Raw genomic sequence first — 21,698 nt, 5'->3', positions numbered from 1 at the left:
AAAGGGTATGAAATTTAGTGGTACTTTCACCAAAAGGAAAACATTCAGCAAAGTGTCATAGATTTGTAGGTAGGAACTCCTTTTAAGTGAAGCTGTCTGCACCAAGTTCTAATCATTCGCTTCTATTCCTCAAAAAACTGTTAATGTGATTGAAAGTAATCGGGCACAAATGCAGTCTTACCCACAGTGATGAAAGCCAACCTCAAGTTCATCAGGAGGCTGATGCAACTACAGACAGAGCTTCTCTCTGCTTACATGGTCTCTCCTTCCAGTTACAGGCCAGCTATCCACCACAAGGCTCTCAGCTTCCAGCTGGAAATCTTTCATTGTATTGCTAACACATGGCAATGGAGGTCAGCTGATCAATACAGAGGTTCCCCCTGGGCCTCTGTCTTCTACCAGACATGTAGGCAAAAGGAGTATTTGAAGGCTGTCTCATTAAGGCTCCCAGCAACCCCTGGATGTTTCCATTACCTCGTCCCCTTACGCACCTGCAGCCCTTATAATGTAGAAGGGCCCATACAGAGCAACCCTTCGGAATTTGAGGGAAATTGCCTGAAGCATGGTCACAACTATCAGTTCCTTCAGCAACACTAAATAAAGTATGTAGGGTAATTACAGCAATGGAGACCCCCCTAGAAACAAATACTCAGGATGTCTAATACACAGGGCCCACACAGTAACAAAAAATATTTTATTGTGGTGTTTAAAGGGACTCGCTCACTCTGATTAAATGCCATATAAAAAGAGAATATGATCTTACATATTAATGACAACACTGATAACAAGCATGTACTTTCTGGTGTATCTGGGACCGTGCACTCTACTGGTAACCTATTATCAGTCTATGGTTCAGCTGTTCTCCATGCCTGTAAGGAAGGTCAGAGGTGTGAAGAAAGACGCCCAGATAGAAAGATTTATTGGTGAAGGTTTGTATCCTTAACCTTTTTGCAGGGGATTACATCCAACATGACGTGGACGGGCAGGGGCCCAGTTGCCTGGAAAGTGCCTGGTGACAACCACAAGTGCTATAGAACATCCCAGAGGAACAGAGTGAGCCTGAAGAGGTCTGAAGAGTCTGTGGCTGACAGAAGAGCATGAGAGGCATGTGCCATGAAATGAGGAGTGCATCCAGGCTTTGTTGTAGGACGAGCCCTTGCCCCCTATGCTGAACTTCTATTCCAGATATCTTGCGACAAGATGTTGAGAGGAAAGGCAAAGAAATGGAAGAGGCCAACTTTTCTCAAAGAGCTGATAATGAGGAGCCTTGCAGACCAGCAGAGAGCCACGTGCCACTCCAAAAAATGCGAGTGGCAGACCTGCTTGTAGGAATAAAGTAGAACATACAAGACCTCAAGGAAGTGGTGCAGGAAGATATGCAGGGTACTAGCCAGATGCTATGGGAGGAATTGCAGTCCATGACTTTGGTCTGGACAGAGTTGCTTCAGTAGATGCCTCCATGCCAGCCACAGCCAACATGGAATGCACTCCTGCAGCCACAGGACTCTTGGATGCTGCCTCCCCCTGCATTTGCAGCACCATCATGGCATGTTCCTCTGCCAGCTGTTCTTTTGCCAGCCCTATGGAAGGTTCCCCCTGTGTGTCCAACACCACCTATGATACTACCTTGCCCTCCTAGGACTCCACTACCTCAAAGGATGCCTGTTCCAACACCACTTCTACCAATTCAGAGGAACACCCCCCCTGATGACAGATGGGGACATCCCCCTCTGCTGACATGAGGATGACCTCAGTGTACACAGATGAAGAGAAAAGGCAAATCAGTACTGCCAGATCATTCTCTAGTCCCCCAACCGTCAGCTCTCACAAATCCCTCTCACCTCCAGAGCCCTCCTGAAGACATCACTCCTTCCCACTGCCTTCAGAGACCATGACCGCTGAAGACACTGTCAGTACTGACTGCACTACACTGCACAGAAGCACCAGACTTAGGCAGCCTAAGATACTTGAGCCACCACATCTCACGCAAAAGGAGAAGACTTGTTAAATCAAAAGCAGATTGTGAGAAATTGCATGAGGACCTGGTGAGACTGGGCAACCAAATGGATGATGAAATTTAATGTGGACAAGTGAAAAGTGATGCACATACATAATAGTAATGCAAACTATAGTTATACAATGTTTGATAACTCCTAATATAGAACCTACCAGGAAATGATCTAGGTGTTATTGTGGACAATACTTTGAAAGCCTAGGCTCAGTGTGCCACAGAGGTCAAAAAAGTAAACAGAATATTAGGAATTAGGAAAGGCATAAAGAATAAAATGAAGAATGTCATAATGCCTCTATAATCGCTCCATGGTGCAACCTCATCTTGAATATTGTGCCATTCTGGTCACCACATCGCAAAAAAGATATAGCAAAATTAGAAAAGGTACAGAGAAGGGCAACCAAAATGATAAAGGGGATGGAATGGCTCCCCTATGAGGAAAGGCTGAAGAGGTTAGGGCTGTTCAGCTTGGAGAAGAGACGGCTGAGGGGGGATATAAATGAAGACTAGAAAGGGTAAATATGATATTGATTTATTCATTTAAAAACTACAAAGACTAAGGGACTCTTCATATTATTAAGTAGCACATTTAAACATATCATAGAAAATATTTTTCACTCAACATGCTATTAAGCTCTGGAACTCATTGCCTGAGGATGTGGTAAAAAAAAAAAAAAGTTAGCATAGCTGCATTAAAAAAGTTTGGATAAGTTCATGGAGAAAAGTCCATAAACTTATTAACTGGGTAGTCTTTGGAAAAGCCACTACTTAAACCTAGGTGTTAGCAGCATGGGATCTATCTACTTTTTGGGATCCAAGAGCAGAGAGATATCTGAAGGAAGGCTGTTACATGGTAGAGGATGGCGTGGGCCACGATATTCTCTCCCCTCTCCCTCCTCCAGGAGCTTGAAACCTACTAAAACAGGCCTTTCAGGAGACATCGCGGAATGCACTAACACCTTATCACCCCGTAACGCAAGCTATCGCACAGCTTCATGTACTGAAAAAGGTGTACTTAAAGTCTGTGCGATAGCATTTCACAGACTGGCAAACCAAGCCCACTCTTTTGCGAATTTGCATCGCACCACCTTAGCGCATTTTGATAAATGACCCCCTATAAGACAAACCCCAATGATGAGGCCTTCCTAGAAGCAGTCATGAATTCTTGAGGGAGAGGATGCAGGCATTGTGGCAGGATCCTGAAAACCTGGCTACCACATCCATGATGATCCCCTTGACATTGTAGACCACTTAAATGTTGGAGTGGAAGCCCTTTGCTGTTGCAGAAGGTGGCTTCATTGCCTACAGGTGCCCTCTGGGGATGGGATGCAGGTCGATGACCTCTAGCACAGAGGGGAATCATACAATGATAGAAATTGGTTGGAATTTACCTGCTCCATAAAAAATGTGTTTTCCTGAGAAATGCAGCCAGAAACAGATCAGTACATATGGAGGAACTGACTGACATATTCCAGCCATGACCACCAGAGGTATTTGGAAGATTCTGCTGGCAAAAAAGCCCACGTTTGTAGTGATCTTCAGATGTACTGGTAAGGCATGGCCTCTCTGAGTTGAAGGGTGCAGGTCCTGCTCGACCTGCTGACAGATATAGTTTCCTTGTTGATCCTGAACCTGCACAACACTTGCACCTCAGCTCCAAAAACTATGCCCTTGTGCTGTATAGCCTTTTTAAAGGGTACCTCCTCTTCCTCTGTTCTCTCTCACGCCTCAATCGCTGTGCCCCGAGTATCCATAAGCTTATAATACTCATGGAGAACTTTAAATCTCCAATCACTCACTCATCAGCCCAGACTGACCCAGTCTGTCCTTTTGACACATCCACCCACCCCCCCATTCAGACCCAGTCAGCCTCACTGACCAGACAACACACACACTCAAATGCAGTGCCATTCACTGAAAGGTTCCCCCAAAGAATAAAAGCAAACCTTGTATCACAGGACAAACTTGCCAAAAAAAAAAAATTTACTACAGCAAAACACATTTGGACAAGGACAATGATTTTGCAGTTAGCCCTCTGCCTCTACTCCTAGGAAGCTACAATTTCCACTTACCAGTAGAAGTCAGCACACCAAACACTTGGTTGAAAAAGACAATGCAAGTTTGAATTTTGGTTTGTCAATACCAGGTATAAAACGTTTTTGAACACATTCTTGATGTTCCCCCCAGACGTTAAAAACCGCAAAGTATGCGCGACTTTCCAAACCCCACCCTGACACGCCCCCAACGTGCTCGCTTTGTTCACACCTACTTTTTCCACACAAGTACGCACGTACTCTGCCTGTTCCAAAAATCACTTGTGTATGTGTAAACCTAACCTGTGTACGTACAAGCTGTTTTTAGCGTGAAACCCCTTTGAAAATATATCGTATGAGACTGTAAGGACTGTAGGACTGCTGTACCCTAGGAGAATACCTGCATGCAGTGCTACGTGAACGACCCGAGTTTCAGTGACTTTGGCTCTGCTTAGACACCCAACCGGAATGTGAACACCATATTGATCACGAATACAGCTGTAACTACTATTTTTTTGGTGGTTAAATGAAAAAAATATGAACTATGGAGGATTATAAAATAAAGATAGGAATCAAATAACCAATGGTGGACTGATCATATTCCTCTTTTGTTAGTGACCTGGAGAAGGGTGTTCCCTGAGGGTGCTATATGGGTTTTTGTTTCAGTTAAAGCACAAGACAGTCTTCTGTTATTGAATGTCTAGGTTGTTTCCAGCTCAGATAATTTTAAACTGTGTGTATTCTTATCTAGATATAAACATTTGCTCAACGCTGAAAGTTATCAATGAGCCACCAGAGACGGCCATGAATAGTAAAACCTGGTTAGGTTCTGGAGTTCAAGCACATGGCTGCTCAGTTTGCCCCAAGCAGCATCTTGCATTTCATTGCACTTCAGTTGAGAAATTGATTGCCTGATTTATTTATTTGTTGAGTTATATACCGTCATTCGGTAGAGCCATCATAACGGTTTACAAAAACAAGCATCCTACATACTTCCCAGCAGCAGGGGTTCTTGTTTGTTTATCTCCTCTGCTATTTAATATTTTTATGAGCCCTCCTTGCAGAAATGTTTTGGGAACTGGATATTATTGGTCATTTATATGCCAATGATATCCAGTTTCTGATCCCAATTAAGGATGAGATGAATGAAGCAATGACTTTTAAATTCGTGTTTAGCCAATTTGGCTTCTTGGTTGCAGATGAGTAATCTGGTGCTTAAAAGTAAAACAGATATTTTATTTGTTGGCTATGATGTTAAGATACAGTAGAATGATGCTCCAGTAATAGAGGATCAGTCATAGCCAAAAGTAATTTCATTGAAAGGTGGAAGTTTGGGGTCCTTTTGGACACTAGGTTCTCTATGGAGCCAGATGTTGGATCAGCGGGTGCATTTTCAGTTTAGAATGGTTTGGCATCTTCAATTTTTTTTTATTATTATTTAAAAGCTTTAAAACCATTTTGTATACCTTACTTCTCTCTGTGCTTGGCTACTGTAATGTTCTTTTTGTGAGCTTACCACCAAAATTAGTACATGGGCTGCAGCTGATACAGAATATGGCAGCACAACGGCTTCTTTCTAGATCTGATTGTGTGTTCCCTCTATTGCATCATTCTCACTGGTTACCAGTGGCAGAGAGGGTGACGTTTAAGATGCTGACAGTTTTTCAAAAAAATGTGAAGTAACAATCCTGGATATCTTTGGGAGGAACTGAATTGGTACAGATCAGGATGTGTGTTGAGATCACAAGGTTCTTTACTATCTATGGCCATGGCACAACCATACAATGTAAGCATCATTTTGCGTGGGCTTTTTCAGCCTTTGCTTTGCATCTTTCGAATCTCCATCCATTGATATTAGGTCTGAACTAAATTACTTTTTCCTTAGAGAGGCATGCTAATTCTGACTGCTCTTTTAGCTAATGGTTTTTTATTTTCTGGGTGTTCAGTGATTTTTCTATATTTAATGTATGATGTATTTTTTTTATGATTATGGATGTATATTGTAAATCACTTTTATAAGTTTGTACCAATTATGCAGTATAGAAATGTATTGAATAAATACTTCTAGCTAAACCAAGGTGGAGCACTGTGCAAGGCAGCATAAGATATGCTTCTTTCTACTAACATCTTTTTCCTTTGGAATTCCTACCATAGCAAACCACAGCTTCACTCTAGTTATGGATTTAGCTGAAGCATTCCTATGCTATACCTCATCCTACTGTGATGCCACCGTAGAAAGCAAAGACTGTCTCCAGCAGATGTAGTTAAACTGACCCAGTTTGAAAGGCCCCCCTCCCCCACATCTTGAGAATTAGAGCACATCCAAATTACACAGCACCCCCTTAATGAGGTAAATGCCGAATGCCAAATTATAAAAACGTGCTTCCAATACTGTGCTAAATTCTGGTTGAGTAGGTAGGGAATGAGCAGGTTTCTCATCCATGAATTCTTTAGCATTCAACAATTTGATATCACATCACGAACACACCCATGCTCCTTGGCAATATGATTCTGCTTAGGTTCTTTTTTTTTTTCAATGAAGGAGTCCTTCCATAATGCTCTTAACCACCTGAATGCAAAAGCCAAATCATGGTTTGTTTTTCTAGGAATCTTTCCTTCCTTCCCATGCAAGTACAATATGAATGTGGAGCAAGAATCTGCTTCACTTCCAGTCACATTGCACCTGCCTTTCAGTCAGGAAAGTATTTAATATTTGGCACTATCTCCCACTTCTCAATTCAACTTATCAGCACCCAAAACCTTCCTAGTTACAAATATCGGGTGTTCATGCAAACTAAGAATCATGCACTTCAGCAAACAGCACCATGAATTCTGAAATTTCTTCCTCTCTTCTTTGACTGATTATTGTTAAGGATGTGTGAATAATCTGAAGTCCAACCCAAATGAGACTGCCTCTAGACCTCCTGGAATAAGCTGTCTGATTTTTAGGCTCTTTGTCATATAGAAGGTTGGAAAGCATTCTAAGAGAGATCGATGCCCATCTGTAGGTGCAATAATTTTCCAAAAAGGGACAGAATTTTTCTGGCATGCAGGAAGAAAATATGAATCAAATGAGTTTGAGAACCAAAAACATTTAGTCAGTATTTTCAAAGAACCCAGCTACTAAAAAACACCATGGCTTTCTATGGGAAATTTAGCTCTCCCTTCCAACACAGATAGGACAAAACTGAAACAGCTGCTGATGGAGGTCATCCAAGGCTGCATTCAAAGCCACCTCCTTACTCTCCCAAAGTCTCATGCAAACACAACTTCCATGCTTCCCAACACTGCCCCTCCCCCCCCCAAACCCTACATACACATCTGCTCCCTGTCCTACACCCACCACAAATCCTACACCCACAAAAGCATTTACACCTACCTCCACCCACCTGTCCTACTCCCCACACACAAACCCCATGCACTGCCACAATCCATATAACGCACCCTGCCCACAACCACCCTATATTTGGCAACACATCCCTTGGAAGTTTATGCATGAGGCAATGGAGGATAAAGTGACTTGCTTAAGGTCACAAGGAGTATCATTGGAAGAAGTGGGATTTGAACCCTGGCTTCTAACCACTAGGTTACTCCTCCATGAGTATAACCTGCTTCTGCATTTACTATGTTTGCCCATTCTGTTTTCTGCAACAAGGATAGATATACAATGGAAAAAGATTTTTAAAAAAAAGTTTTAATCTGAAACAGCCCTATTGCCTCTTTTCCAGCAGATTTTAATTATCTTTGTAATCAGAACTGAACACGTTGCAACAACTTCAAAAATCAAAAGGCATAACATGACTGTAATGCAAGAAACACCCACTTCTATAAATGTTAGAAAACATTCCCAAAGCGATGCCTCTGCATGCTCTCCCGCCTCGTTTATTCCAGAAAATCTGAGGAAAATCTAGTCTATTTCCTCAAATCCACTTTAGATATTCCTGCAAATCCAAAGTAGATTTTGCCACAAATGCAAAAAATAAGATTCAGCTAACCCACGGAATATTTTTCAGATCCTCAAGTCGGGTGGCCGTCAAAGAAATTCAGACATTTGTATTTACGATTCAGCGTCACTTCTGGCCACAGTTCCTGCACTTGGACCCCAGGCATGCTAGACTTTTCATAGAGCTTTCCATGGCATTTGCAGACAGGTAGAGGAATGACTGTGCACCTGGGCTGAACATCTTTTGGCCAGTGAAAACCCCTGACATAGCAGATGAGTCCCAGATCCACTTCTACATCAAGCTGTCAATGAATCAATTAAATCACTCAACTGAAAAATTAACTCAAAACCTCCAGCCATCCCTCAAACCTATAGAAGGTCACAGTAAGAGCTACAGAAAGCAGTGAGACTGCTGTCTAGGAACCCCCCCCCCCCCCCACACACACACACACACACATCCCTAGTCTGCCATTCACTCCCCATTACTTATTTACCTGGTTTTGAATGCCCCATAGACATGCCATGCAATACAAAGCTTCCACTCCTGCAACCACTAAAGGTGGCATTACTGCTCTGAGGGTTCTGACGTTTATTACCAGTGGGGCATATTCACCTCCGTTTTAACCTCAGGAGTACAGTATAAACAGAGGCAATTCAAGCTTTCCCAAACCGCCTTGCAAACAGTGCACTTTAACTCTAGCGTGAAGGTTTGTCCTGTAAAAATGATCATGCTTCAGTTCACCTGCCCCTTCAGGCTTTGACCTCTCTGCTGCAATGTTTATTTATTTATTTATCTGACATTTTCTATACCGATCTTCATGACAAGATTCATATCAAACCGGTTTACATGGAACTAAGGGATTAACATAACCATATAACAGGAAGGCCGAAGCACAGTTACATATAACAGGGAGATTGAACTTGGGGGCTAGAGTAGCCAGGAAGTAAAAGGATAGCAAAAACTAGAGGTAGAGAACATATGTATATACTGGGGCTGGACCGAGAGTCTAGCCAATTGGGTTGAGTCTGTTTGAGATGTATGTTGATATATTGGAATTTAAGGGAAGGCTTGGCGGAAAAGCCAAGTTTTAAGTTTTTTTTCGGAAGGTTAGGAGACAGGGTTCCAGTCTTAGGTCCATCGGCAAGTTGTTCCAGATGACGGGGCCGGTTGTGGAGAATGCACGTTCTTTGGTGGAAGTTAGACGTGTGGATTTAGTTGGTGGGACTTGAAGGGTTCCTTTTTATGCTTCTCTGATGGGTCTTGCAGAGGAGTAAAGTTTGAATGGGATCTGAAGGTCAAGAGGTAGTTGGTGGTGGATGGATTTGTGGATTATGGTGAGTGTCTTGTGCAAAATTCTGTATTTTATTGGCAGCCAGTGCAGGTCTCGGAGGATGGGTGTGATATGAGCTCCCCGGTTAGTGTTGGTTAAAATTCTAGCTGCTGCGTTCTGGAGCAACTGTAGTGGTTTGGTAGCGTAGATCGGGAGCCCTAAGAAGAGAGTGTTGCAGTAGTCAGTTTTAGAGAACAGTGTTGACTGGAGGACAGTTCTGAAGTCCTGGAAATGAAGAAGGGGTTTGAGTCTTTTCAAAACTTGAAGCTTATAGAAACAGTCCTTGGTGATCTTGATTGATTTCTTTAAGTTCAGATGGTTATCAAGAATTACTCCTAAGTCTCTTACTTGAGTGGTCTGGGGGTTAGGAACTGTCTGATTGGTGCTGTCCGGGTGGTCGGGGGAGATAAGGATTTCTGTTTTGGCTGCATTGAGAACCAGGTTCAGGCTGGTGAGTAGGCGGTTAATGGACTTAAGGCAATTCTCTCAGTAGTTAAGCGTTTTTGGAAGGGATTCTTCTATAGGGATCAAGATCTGAACGTCATCTGCGTAGAGGTAGTGTATTAAGTTTAGGTTTGTGAGCAGCTGACAGAGGGGTAATAGGTAGATGTTGAAGAGGGTAGGGGATAGAGAAGAGCCTTGGGGAACACCTAGAGTTGATTTAAAATTAGGGGATTCTTTGTTATTGATTCTAACCTTAAAGCTTCTGTTGAGGAAGGAGTTGAACCATCTGAGGGCGTTTCCAGTTAATCTGATGTCCGAGAGGCGATTTAGGAGAATGGTATCAAATGCCGCAGAGATGTCTAAGAGGACAAGCAGGAATGACAGCCCTTTGTCTAGGCCCAAGAGGATGTGGTCTGATAGTGAGATGAGGAGGGTTTCTGTACTAGATGATTTACGGAAGCCGTACTGGGAAGGGTATAGGATTTTGTGTTCCTCCAGGTAGTCTGAGAGCTGTGTGTTCACCACTTTCTCTGAGTTTCGCTAGGAAAGGGAGGTTGGAAATGGGTCGGAAGTTGGAGAGTTCTTCTGTGTCCAGGTTGGGTTTCTTCAGGAGGGGTTTGAGGGACGCCGTTTTTAGCTCATCCGGGTATATTCCTTGGGCTAGAGAGCAGTTTATGATATCAGCCAGTGATCTGGAGATAGCACCCGGGGTGAGGAGCAGGAGTTTAGTTGGGATGTGGTCCGTCGGATGGCTGGATGGTTTCAACTTCTTAAGGGTGGATTCAATCTCCAGAGGGGTAGTGGGTTCCAAGGTGTCGAGGGTGGCTCCACGGTGAAATGTAGTATTGGAGTTTAGGGTTGGGGGGATTGAGTTGGTGGGGAGAAGCGCTAGTGTGTTTGCAATTTTATCCTGAAAGAAGAGAGCTAGCTAGTTTGCTTTGGATTGAGCCTGGTCGTCTGGGATGGTAGGGGCAGAGGGTTTAGTGAGTTGGGAAACATAGGAAAACAGGGCCCTGGCATCGTATTGAATGTCATGAATTTTGCTGGCATAATAGTCTTTTTTAGCCTGTAAAAGGGAGATCTTGTAAAGATGCATGGTGCGTTTATAATCTGCTAGTGTTGTGGAGTTGGGGTTTTTCCGCCAAGTGCCTTCCTTGTGTCTGAGGTCTTGCTTCATCCGTTTTAGTTCTGGTGAGAACTATTGTTCACTGTAATGTTTTTTTTGTGTGTGAGTAGGCACTGCTGTTGGGCACAAGTTTGTCCATGAGCTGTGGAAGGGTTTGCATGTACATTGCTGTTGCACACTAACTTTGCAAAGTGTGCAGGTGGTGGTGAAGGGGTGTCCCCTTATGTGATATTTCTATTCTCATCCTCCTTCCCACCTCAAAGTGTGTTCTTTTTTACTGTAGCAGCACCACCAGGGTCCTGAGCTCTGTCTTTCTCCCCCTTCTCTCTCCTCCCTAGCTTTTCTGACATCTTCCAGCTCTCTCACATACCCTGCTGCTCCATTTTCCTCTGTTCCCCCATTCTATTTCTTTTATTTGTCTCCCATCCCTTCCACCTGCTTCTCCTCCATCTTCATGTCATCCATATAATGTTTCTTTTCCCCCTTGCCTCCACCAACCCTCCATTTTTCTCCCTCTTCCCTATCTGCCCCTAGCTCTTTCCCCCCCTACACGCACTGCCCCTCCCTTACCATACAGGTCACCACATAATTCTCTCCCTCTCCTCTCCTCACCTGGTTGCAGAAGGCACTTCATTCAAAAAGCAGGCTCGCCACCTCCAGGCAAGCAAAAGGAGAGAGGATGCCACTGATTGGGTACAGGCACAAGCATGAAAGAGCAAGCTCTGCCTCCTCAAAGCTCCTACTTACAGCAGACCTGCAGGAGTTGGGTCAAAGGACTCCCGTATGCTTAGTCTTTGCTGACTGGCTACAGGCAACCAGGAAATGGAATCGGAAGACAGCCAAGTCCCAACCTGTGCGTAGTAATTGCAGCTGCGGGTGGGAGGGATTAAAGTCGTGTGCAGACGCACACCTGCACAGCCTAGAGGGCACATTGTTACTGAAAGTACCAAATAAATGTTCATTATGAGGGCACCTCTGTCACTGTTCACACCTGTCCAACAACAATTGAATTTAAGCTATGGAATCCTTATCAGATTTGGGGAGGTTGTGTGATATGGTAGTTATAGTTTACAGGAGCTCTGGGAAGTTCAAATACCCTTAAGCCAGTGAGTGAGTGACCTTGGGCAAATCCCTTTAATGCTGGCATGGAGAGAACAGAGAAAAACTACTCTGCTCCCTAATACAACCCCCACTCTCCCGTCTTTCACCTAAGGTGCTGCCTGGGCAAGATGCCGGTTCATAAGCATTCCAGATGGTCATGTGCCACTTAATGAGGTTTTTTTCCGTATTGCTCTGCTTCACAGCTACTACCAAAGTTCAAAGCAACAATGGACAACCTGTAGATGGTACCATATCTTCTTGTCTTCTCAGCCACAAAGTGTACAGTTTTCACTGATGGGAAGAGAAGATAGCAAGATAATAAATGTCTAGCAATTGAGAAAAAGGGCTTAAGCTTCCAGTGTTGTCCACCGTGCTAATCCATACTCTCCTTTCACTTCATTAAAACTCACATAAGTGCCAAGCTGGGTCAGAACAATGGTCCATAGAGTCCAGCATCCTCTCTCAGTCAGCAGCTGATCTGGGTCACTCAAAAGTACCCTTAATGGGGAGATTTTCTTTCCTTGTAGCTCATTACCACAAGTAAAAGGTGTCCAAACCCACATCTACCAGGCTGCTAATGGTTAATGGACTGCCTTCCAGAAACTCATCCAAGCCTTTTTTAAATCCAGTTACACTATTAAACTCAACCACATCTTCCTGCAACAGTTTCCACAACTTAATTGTGCTTTGACTGAAGAGATGCTTACATTTCTAATCTGCAACCAATTAGATTCCTAGAGTGTCCCCTAGCTCTAGTACTATTTGAAACAGTAAATAACCGTTCCCTATTAACTTGTTCCACACCATCCATGATTTTATATTCCTTTCATCAGTCTCCTATATGGCAGCAGAGCTTATCACATTACTAAACCAGCACTTCTAAAACCCACTAACACTCCAGCAAAAAAAGTGAAGTTTGAAAGAAAACAACCCTGCAGTTCAAAACTTGCAAGATACAGCTATGCGAGGCTACACTAATGCAATCCACTTTCAAGTGTCATGAAAGGTGGAAGACAAATTATTATTATTATTGTACAGGTTGAGAATGACACCGGAGCCATCATACCTGAGAAGGCGTTGTTAGTATTGAGGAAATAAATCTCTTCCCTGCCATCTCCATCAATATCGCAGGCAGTGACACCAATGGCATTACCCTGACGATCACGGAGAGCAAAGTACGGGGAGCTGCGCTCATCTGTTGCAATGTTCACCAGACTCTTCTTGTCCTTGTCATATTTCAGCACTAAGTTTGGCCCATTGTAGCTGCAGGGGGAAAAATATATTCATGAATATTTTAATTCTTAGCTACATTTTTAAACACCAGATTAAGAGAATTCAGGAGCAGTGTCAGAGGTATAAATACAGCACCCCCCCCCCCTCCCCCCCAGACTTTCCACTCTGCAAGGGAAAGGAGTTCTGGAGCTATTAGGTTTTCATGCCTTCAGAGCGGAAGAAGGAGATTTCCACATCTCAAATCCCTTTAACACAAACCAAGATTAAAAGAAGTGGCAGTGGGATTTGAACCCTGGTTTCCCCCAACCCACTGCTCTAACCACTCTGCTACTCCTGGCTGCAGTGCCTTTTTTTAACTTTTTATTTATGCATATTTGTTATACAATATCCAAGAACATTTCTTGAAGCTGAAAACAGCAATAGACATAAGGAATAAGAAAACCAGAAATAAATCAGGTAATGATACGTGTCTTTCCCATCCAAGTCCACAAAAGTAGGGAGCCAGACAATTCCAGGACAATAAAGTAAAAAGGGAAATAAGCAACATTCAAAACGGGGGCTCTAGAATAAGGGCTCTTTCATCTGCCAACCAAAAGGAAACTCAAATAATTGCAGACTGAGGAAGAGCATCACCATGAGACATCTTATCACTTTCAGGCCGATTCAGTAAAAGTCGCGGGAGAGCAGGCGAGTGCCCGCTCTCCCGGTGCACACACAGGCCATTCTCCTGTGCGCATGATTCAGTATTCAAATGAGGGCCCGCGGTAAAAAGAAGCGCTAGGGACACTAGTGCATCCCTAGCATCTCTGACAGGAGTGGCGGCTGTCAGTGAGTTTGACTGTTATGTTCGTGGACCCTTGGGCCAGCTGAGATTGTGGATGTTATCCTGTGGGAACCCACAGGGAGCATCACAGCCGGGAGGCGGCGCTGAAGAGACTCCGGAGAAGACTTCACCACTGGAAGTCAGAGGTCCCCTCAGGAGGAGCCCGTAGGAATCTGGACCTCTTGGACTTAGGCGGGACCCTATGCGACCAGGGATTCGGGCAGTGGCCGAAGAGGACGGCTGGGGCCCAGGAGGCTGGAAGAATCTTCACCCTCAGAAGCCCGCGGCTCCCCTGGGAGGAGCCCGTGAAAGCCCGAGCCGCTGGGACTTAGGAGAATCCTCTGGGCCAGCAAGTACTAGATACCTGAGGTGGTGGAAGAGGCTGAAGTCTGAGTCCAAGAACGAAGCTGGGTCAGAAGCCAGAAGTCTGAAGCCAGAGCCAGGGGCGGAAGCTGGAATCAGAGTCGTGGGATGGAGCCAGGTCGGAAGCCAGAAGACAAAGATGATCCAAGATCCAAACGCAGCAACTAGTGACTCAGGGGACTGAGTGAACCTCGTTGCAAGGCACTGAAGATGTCCAGAAGCAGGGTTTAAATACCCTGATAGCGTCTGACATCATCCGAGGCAGGGCTTGAGTTTACCATGCTGGCCCCATTAAGAGGGACTCCTCCCCACGTGCACGTGCGTCTAGGGGGCGGGGCCAGCCACAGCGGATCATCGGCGTCTCTCCTGGGGAGGGAGAGATGCGCTGGAGGCCGTGCAGGCCCGAGGAGGCCTCGAAATGGCCCGGCCGTCCCCGAGGTAGGTGGAGGGACCGGGGCAAGGCCCGGGACCGTAACATTGACAGTTGATGCTCAATTTTGCCAGCATCAGTTCTCAAACCCGCTGTCAGCCACAGGTTCGGAAACCGGACGCTGGCAAAATTGAGCGTCCTGTTCTCAACCCGCGAGCAGTTTTTAAATTTTATTTTTTTTTTAATTTTTAACTTTTGGGACCTCCACCTTAATATCGCCATGATATTAAGTCAGAGGGTGCACAGAAAAGCAGTTTTTACTGCTTTTCTGTGCACTTTCCCAGTGCTGAGAGAAATTAGCGCCTACCTTTGGGTAGGCGCTAATTTCTGAAAGTAAAATGTGCGGCTTGGCTGCACATTTTACTCACTGAATCGCGCAGGAATAACTAATAGGGCCATCAACATGCATTTGCATGTTGCGGGCGCTATTAGTTTTGGGGGGGGGGGGGGGTTGGATGTGTGTTTTTGACCCCTTACTGAATAAGGGGCAAAGCTAGCTCGTCGAAAGCGCACATCCAAATGCGGGCTAACAGTGCGCTCCAGCCTGTTAGAAACTGAGACAACTGGGCAGGTTGGAAAAATGCAAGCCGTATCTAACATTTACAAGGATATTTTAGAAAGAAAAAGGCACTTATCTGAAGTACCCTAGGTCTCATAACAAGAAACTGCTGCCTCTTTTTCCAAGGTTGTCTAGTCACATCCGGAAAAACCTCTAACTTTACAACTGAAAAAGGTCTTGGCACGATGTCTAAAAAACAACTTTAATATCCAGTCTCTGGCTAGCATAAACGAGACAATTAGAGTTGCAGGAATTACCCCTTCACTATCTGAGGCATCGAATATAGCTGAGATATTATCCAGTTCAATTGCAGGAGTTGTAGAAACCCCTACAGTATCACATTTAAAAGGAGGTAAATAAGCCTTAGAGACTGGAGGCAAAGCTTGTTCAGAAACCTTTAAAACATTTCCAGAAAATATCTTCTAATTATATCCTTAGGGGAAATAAGAGGTGACTTGGGAAAATTGATGAATATCAAATTCCTACCTCTTGTAGAATTTTCAACATTTTCCATCTTATTTGAAAGAAACTGATTTTCTTATAGAAACATAGAAATGACGGTAGAAGACCAAACGGCCCATCCAGTCTGCCCAGCAAACTTCGCACTTTTTTTTTCTCATACTTATCTGTTTCTCTTGGCTCTTAGTAACCTTTTGGTTCTATTTCCCTTCCACCCCCACCATTAATGTAGAGAGCATTGTTGGAACTGCATCTAAGTGAAATATCTAGCTTAGTTAGGGGTAGTAACTGCCGCAATAAGCAAGCTACACCCATGCTTATTTGTTTACCCAGACTATGTAATTCAGTTCTTGTTGGTTGTCTGTATATAGATCCACTTTTCTTCATTCCCCTATGCTGTTGAAGCAGAGAGCTATGCTGGATATGCGTGGAGTGTCGGTCTTTATCCCCTGCCTTTGAAGCAGAGAGCTACGCTGGATATGCGTGAAGTGTCGGTCTTTCTCCCCTGCCGTTGAAGCAGAGAGCTATGCTGGATATGCATTGAAAGTGAAGTATCTGGCTTATTTGGTTTGGGGTAGTAACCGCCGTAACAAGCAAGCTACTCCCTGCTTTTTTGTGAATGCAAATCCTTTTTTCCACATTTCCTCTTGCTGTTGAAGCTTAGAGCAATGTTGGAGTCGCATTAACCGTGTGTATGTTTATTGAATAAGGGTATTATCTCCAGGTAGTAGCCGTCATTCCCGTGAGCCAGCCACTTAATTTGGATTGTTGTAGTAGTAATTTAATGGAATCCAATTCTTGAGCAAAAAGATCAGATTGCTGCCTAGTGTTTATTTTAAAATGTTAACTTGATCTCGAGCTTCCAAAGCAGAACACTTAGAAACAAGAGGATTTAGCTGAGTCATTAAAGAAAGCCCCAATCCTTCTATAGCCTCCCAAATGGATTCCAAAATATACTGGGTAGATCTTACCAAGGAGAAGCTCAATGGAGTTTAAGTTTTGGCAACTTGTCACTGAAAAAGTCAAACCTTCCATGGACTGCAAAGAACTGGTGGCAGAAAACTCCACTGTTCCAGACATGGCAACACCAAGTGAAGCCACAGAGCTACTTGCCTCCACGCTCTCTGCCTGGAGCAGAGTCACATCCATGTCATCGTGCAACTCCTTCAGCCGTGGGGGCGGAGTAAAGAGGAGACTGGGAACTACTGGCAGTTAGTCTGACTTTTGTGATGAGTAAATTAATGGAATTACTGCTAAAATGGAGGCTAGTGCAGTTTTTGGAATCCAATAGATTACAAGACCTGAGGCAGCATGGTTTTATCAGAGGTAGATCTTATCATATTAATCTGATTCATTTCTTTGGTTGGGTGATCCAAAAATTGGATCAGAGGAGAGCATCAGATGAAATGTATTTAGATTTCAGTAAGGTCTTCGACATAGTTTATTTATCTCATACATGGAACTGAGTGCCCTTGGTGTGGATTCTAAAAATGACTGACTGGGTTAGAAGCTGGTTGAGTGGGAGATGACAAAGGTAGAGGTAAAAGGAGTTGACAAACTTAAGAGTAGTAAATCACCTGGACTGGATGGTATACATCCCAGAGTTCTGAAGGAACTAAAAAATGAAATTTCAGACCTATTAGTAAACATTTGTAACCTGTCATTAAAATCATCCATTGTACCTGAAGACTGGAGGATAGCTAATGTAACCCCCATATTTAAAAAGGGCTCCAGAGGCAATCCGGGAAACTACAGACCGGTTAGCCTGACTTCAGTGCCAGGAAAAATAGTGGAAAGTATTCTGAACATCAAAATCACAAAACATATAGAAAGACATGGTTTAATGGAACAAAGTCAGCATGACTTTACCCAAGGCAAGTCTTGCCTCACAAATCTGCTTCACTTTTTTGAAGGAGTTAATAAACATGTGGATAAAGGTGAACCTGTAGATGTAGTGTACTTGGATTTTCAGAAGGCATTTGACAAAGTTCCTCATGAGAGGCTTCTAGGAAAAGCAAAAAGTCATGGGATAGGTGGCGATGTCCTTTCGTGGATTACAAACTGGCTAAAAGACAGGAAACAGTGAGTAGGATTAAATGGACAATTCTCAGTGGAAGGGTGTGGGTCCCAATACAGATATCTGTATTGGGACCCTTACTTTTCAATATATTTATAAATGATCTGGAAAGAAATAAGACAAGTGAGGTAATCAAATTTGCAGATACAAAATTGTTCAGAGTAGTTAAATCACAAGCAGATTGTGATAAATTGCAGGAAAACCTTGTGAGGCTGGAAAATTGGGCATCAAAATGGCAGATGAAATTTAATGTGGACAAGTGCAAGGTGATGCATATAGGGAAAAATAACCCATGCTACAGTTACACAATGTTAGGTTCCATATAAGGTGCCACTACCCAAGAAAGATCTAGGCGCCATAGTGAATAACATATTGAAATCGTCGGTTCAGTGTGCTGCGGCAGTCAAAAAAGCAAACAGAATGTTGGGAATTAGAAAGGGAATGGTGAATAAAATGGAAAGTGTCATAATGCCTCTGTATCGCTCCATGGTGAGACCGCACCTTGAATACTGTGTACAATTCTGGTCGCCGCATCTCAAAAAAGATATAATTGCGATGGAGAAGGTACAGATAAGGGCGATCAAAATGATAAAGGTAATGCAACAGCTCCCCTATGAGGAAAGACTAAAGAGGTTAGGACTTTTCAGCTTGGAGAAGAGACGCCTGAAGGGGGATATGATAGAGGTGTTTAAAATCATGAGAGGTCTAGAACGGGTAGATGTGAATCGGTTATTTACTCTTTCAGATAGTAGAAAGACTAGGGGGCACTCCATGAAGTTAGCATGGGGCACATTTAAAACTAATCGGAGAAAGTTCTTTTTTACTCAACGCACAATTAAACTCTGGAATTTGTTGCCAGAGGATGTGGTTAGTGCAGTTAGTATAGCTGTGTTTAAAAAAGGATTGGATACGTTCTTGGAGGAGAAGTCCATTACCTGCTATTAAGTTCACTTAGAGAATAGCCACTGCCATTAGCAATGGTTACATGGAATAGACTTAGTTTTTGGGTTCTTGCCAGGTTCTTATGGCCTGGATTGGCCACTGTTGGAAACAGGATGCTGGGCTTGATGGACCCTTGGTCTGACCCAGTATGGCATTTTCTTATGTTCTTATGAGAAAGGCTAAGTGCAGGCATTGGTCCCAGGACCAGTTTCTGTAACATTTTTGTAAGAGATGTAGAAGAACCATCAGGAAAATTGTCTTTTTGCGGATACCAAGATCTGCAGTAGGATAGACACCCAGGAAGGTGTGAAAAATATAAGGGGGGGGGGGGGGGAGGGGATCTAGTGAAACTTGAGGAAGGTATAGGGTCTAGCAGCTAAGATTTAATGCTAAAAATTGCAAAGTCATACATCTGGGTTGCAAAAACACAAGAAAGCACTACAGGATAGAGGGTGAAATTCTTCTAAGCATGAAACAAGCGCAGGACCTGGGGGGTAATCATATCAGATGATCGTAAGGTGGTCAGACAGAAACAAGGCAACAGCAAAGGCTAAAAGGATGCTTGGGTGCCTAGGGACCGCAATGGGTAGCAGAAAAAAAGCAGGCCATATTGCTTGTTGCGTGCATTACCAGATTAATTTTGGCTGTTAATGTCAGGATAGGCTGTCAGACAAGGTACTGGATGGCAGCAACAATAGCCTGGGCAGGAGATGGGGATCCAGTAGAAGGAAGGTGGTGTTACAGCTCTGTGCTCTCTGCAGTGGGATTGGACCCAGAGTCTGCGGGGAGCGGGAGGCTGTTTGTACGAGTCTTCATGCATTTAGGAACTCGAGTTGTGTCACTGTTGGTCCTCTCATTAAGTCTTTGGTATTCTTGGTGTTCCTTGGGGTATTCCTGACACTGTTGGTACTGATTTGTTGCTCTCACTGTGCCTTGGGGGGGGGGGTATTCTTCCTCCTCCCACTCCTGGGGTGCTCACAGGGCAACCCCCCCCCCCCCATGCTTCAGGAGCTCCAAGGGGGACCTGCCCCCCGCTTGAAGAGCATATAGACACCTCACTAAACTTGATAATCTCTCTTTTCTTCCAGACATCACTTCACTCTTCCCATTCTATTTTATCTTATCTTCTTCTATTACCCCATCTCAACCCTCCTTCTCCAGTTTCTCCCACCCAGCCATATTTCCTTTTTCCCTCCCTCCTCCCCCAATTATCTCTCTCCCATTCCTTTAACCCTTCCCAGCCTCTCATCTTTGTCTTCCCTGTGTACCTGTCTCAATATGCCCTCTGTCCCACCTTCTGTGCTGCCCTCCTGTCTAGTCCTCCTCTTTCTATCTCCCCTCTCCCTCCCGTGTCCCCATCCATCCTTTTCCTGTCCCCTCCCATTCCCTCTTGTGTGTATCTCTCCCTTTCCTCCCTTCTACCCTCTTTCCCTCCATACTCCATGTCGCTACCCTTCCCCCCATGCCCCGTCTCCACTCTCATCCCCCCCATACATTTTTCTCTCCCTTCCCTCCTTTCCCCTTTTGTCTGTGCCCCTCTCCCTAGTGACCACGCTGTACCCTCTGTCTTTCCACCCTTCCCTTTCAGCCTGTTTCTCTCCTCTGGCTCACTTCAGCTGTTCTGGGATCTCAGCGGAGTACAGTGAGGGAAGGGGGCAGGATCCAGAGGGCCATTGCTGTGGAAATCTGCAGTGCCACAAGGAGCTGAGGGTTGTGCCTCCTTTAATCATTATATCCAATCACAGCACATGAAAGGAGGTTGGTGGGGACATGGCATAGCTCTCTGCAGAGAGATGCCAGCCCTGAGCCCTCCTTCCCTTCCTGTAACCAGAAAGCACTGGGGGGGGGGGGGGGGGGGGGGGGGGGGGGGAGTGAAAGCTATCTGCAAAAGCCGATCAGTACTTCTGAGCAGACACTGCACATGTTTAAAATATGGTCTGACTGGTCCAAAACCAGGCAGTTGCAAACCCAGAGGAATGGAACAGCCTCCTCATAGGGCTAGTGGAGAGAGACAAGGACAGTATCTGAATTCAAGAAAGCATGGGACAAGCAGAGGGGATCTGAGTGAGTGGTAGCAGTCGTAGTACTTAGTTGGTGTGAATGGGCAGTTTAGATAGGCCTCTCCAGGCACACACACTCACTACCACCCCTACACTTGCCCCATCCTCTTCAGCTACATCTTACGTGCACACACACACAGCATGTAATAATTGGAAACTAAATTGACTTATGCCTTAAATTGAATCCACTTAAAAATGCACTAAAAATTTTAATTCACACCATGAAAACACAGATACACAATTTTAGTATGCATCCAAAACATCTTATTGCCTGAAAAATAAACCCCTTGGATCAGTCCTATTTAGATGACATCTGTTCACTATGGGGTAGATTTTTAAAAACGGCGCGTTCGCGTACTTTTGTTCGCGCTCCAGGCGCAAACAAAAGTACGCTGGATTTTAGTAGATACGCGCATAGCCGTGCGTATCTGCTAAAATCCAGGGTCGGCGCGCGCAAGGCTGCTGATTTTGGGCAGCCAGCGTGCGCCGAGCCTCTTTCGCCCTCCCCTCACCTTCCCCTCCCTTCCTCTACCTAACCCACCCCCCCGGCCCTATCTAAACCCCCCCCCCTACCTTTGTCCGGGGATTTACGCCTCTCGGAGGGAGAAGTAAATCCCCGTGCGCCAGCGGGCCGCTAGCGCGCAGAGACGCGACCCGGGGAGGTTCCGGAGGGCGCGGCCACGCCCCGGACCGCCCCGGGCCGAAACCACGCCCCCGAAACGCCACGTCCCGCCCCCGACACAAAACCCCGGGACTTATGCGA

The 21,698-nt window shown here is 44.7% G+C and overlaps 1 protein-coding gene across 5 annotated transcripts in view; it reads right to left on the bottom strand.

Moving 5' to 3' along the window:
* CRTAC1 (cartilage acidic protein 1) overlaps positions 1–21,698 on the bottom strand; it is a 399,993-nt gene that overhangs the window by 270,761 nt on the left and 107,534 nt on the right. For all 5 annotated transcript variants that reach the window (XM_029610137.1, XM_029610138.1, XM_029610134.1 and 2 more), the window contains one exon: positions 13,056–13,252. In XM_029610137.1, coding sequence (XP_029465997.1) covers positions 13,056–13,252 — 197 coding nt within the window. The remainder of the gene's footprint in view (positions 1–13,055; positions 13,253–21,698) is intronic.

This window comes from Rhinatrema bivittatum, chromosome 7 (genome assembly GCF_901001135.1).
Source record: "Rhinatrema bivittatum chromosome 7, aRhiBiv1.1, whole genome shotgun sequence".
Taxonomy (NCBI): Eukaryota; Metazoa; Chordata; class Amphibia; order Gymnophiona; family Rhinatrematidae; genus Rhinatrema; species Rhinatrema bivittatum.
This window is presented reverse-complemented; position numbering and strand designations above follow the sequence as displayed.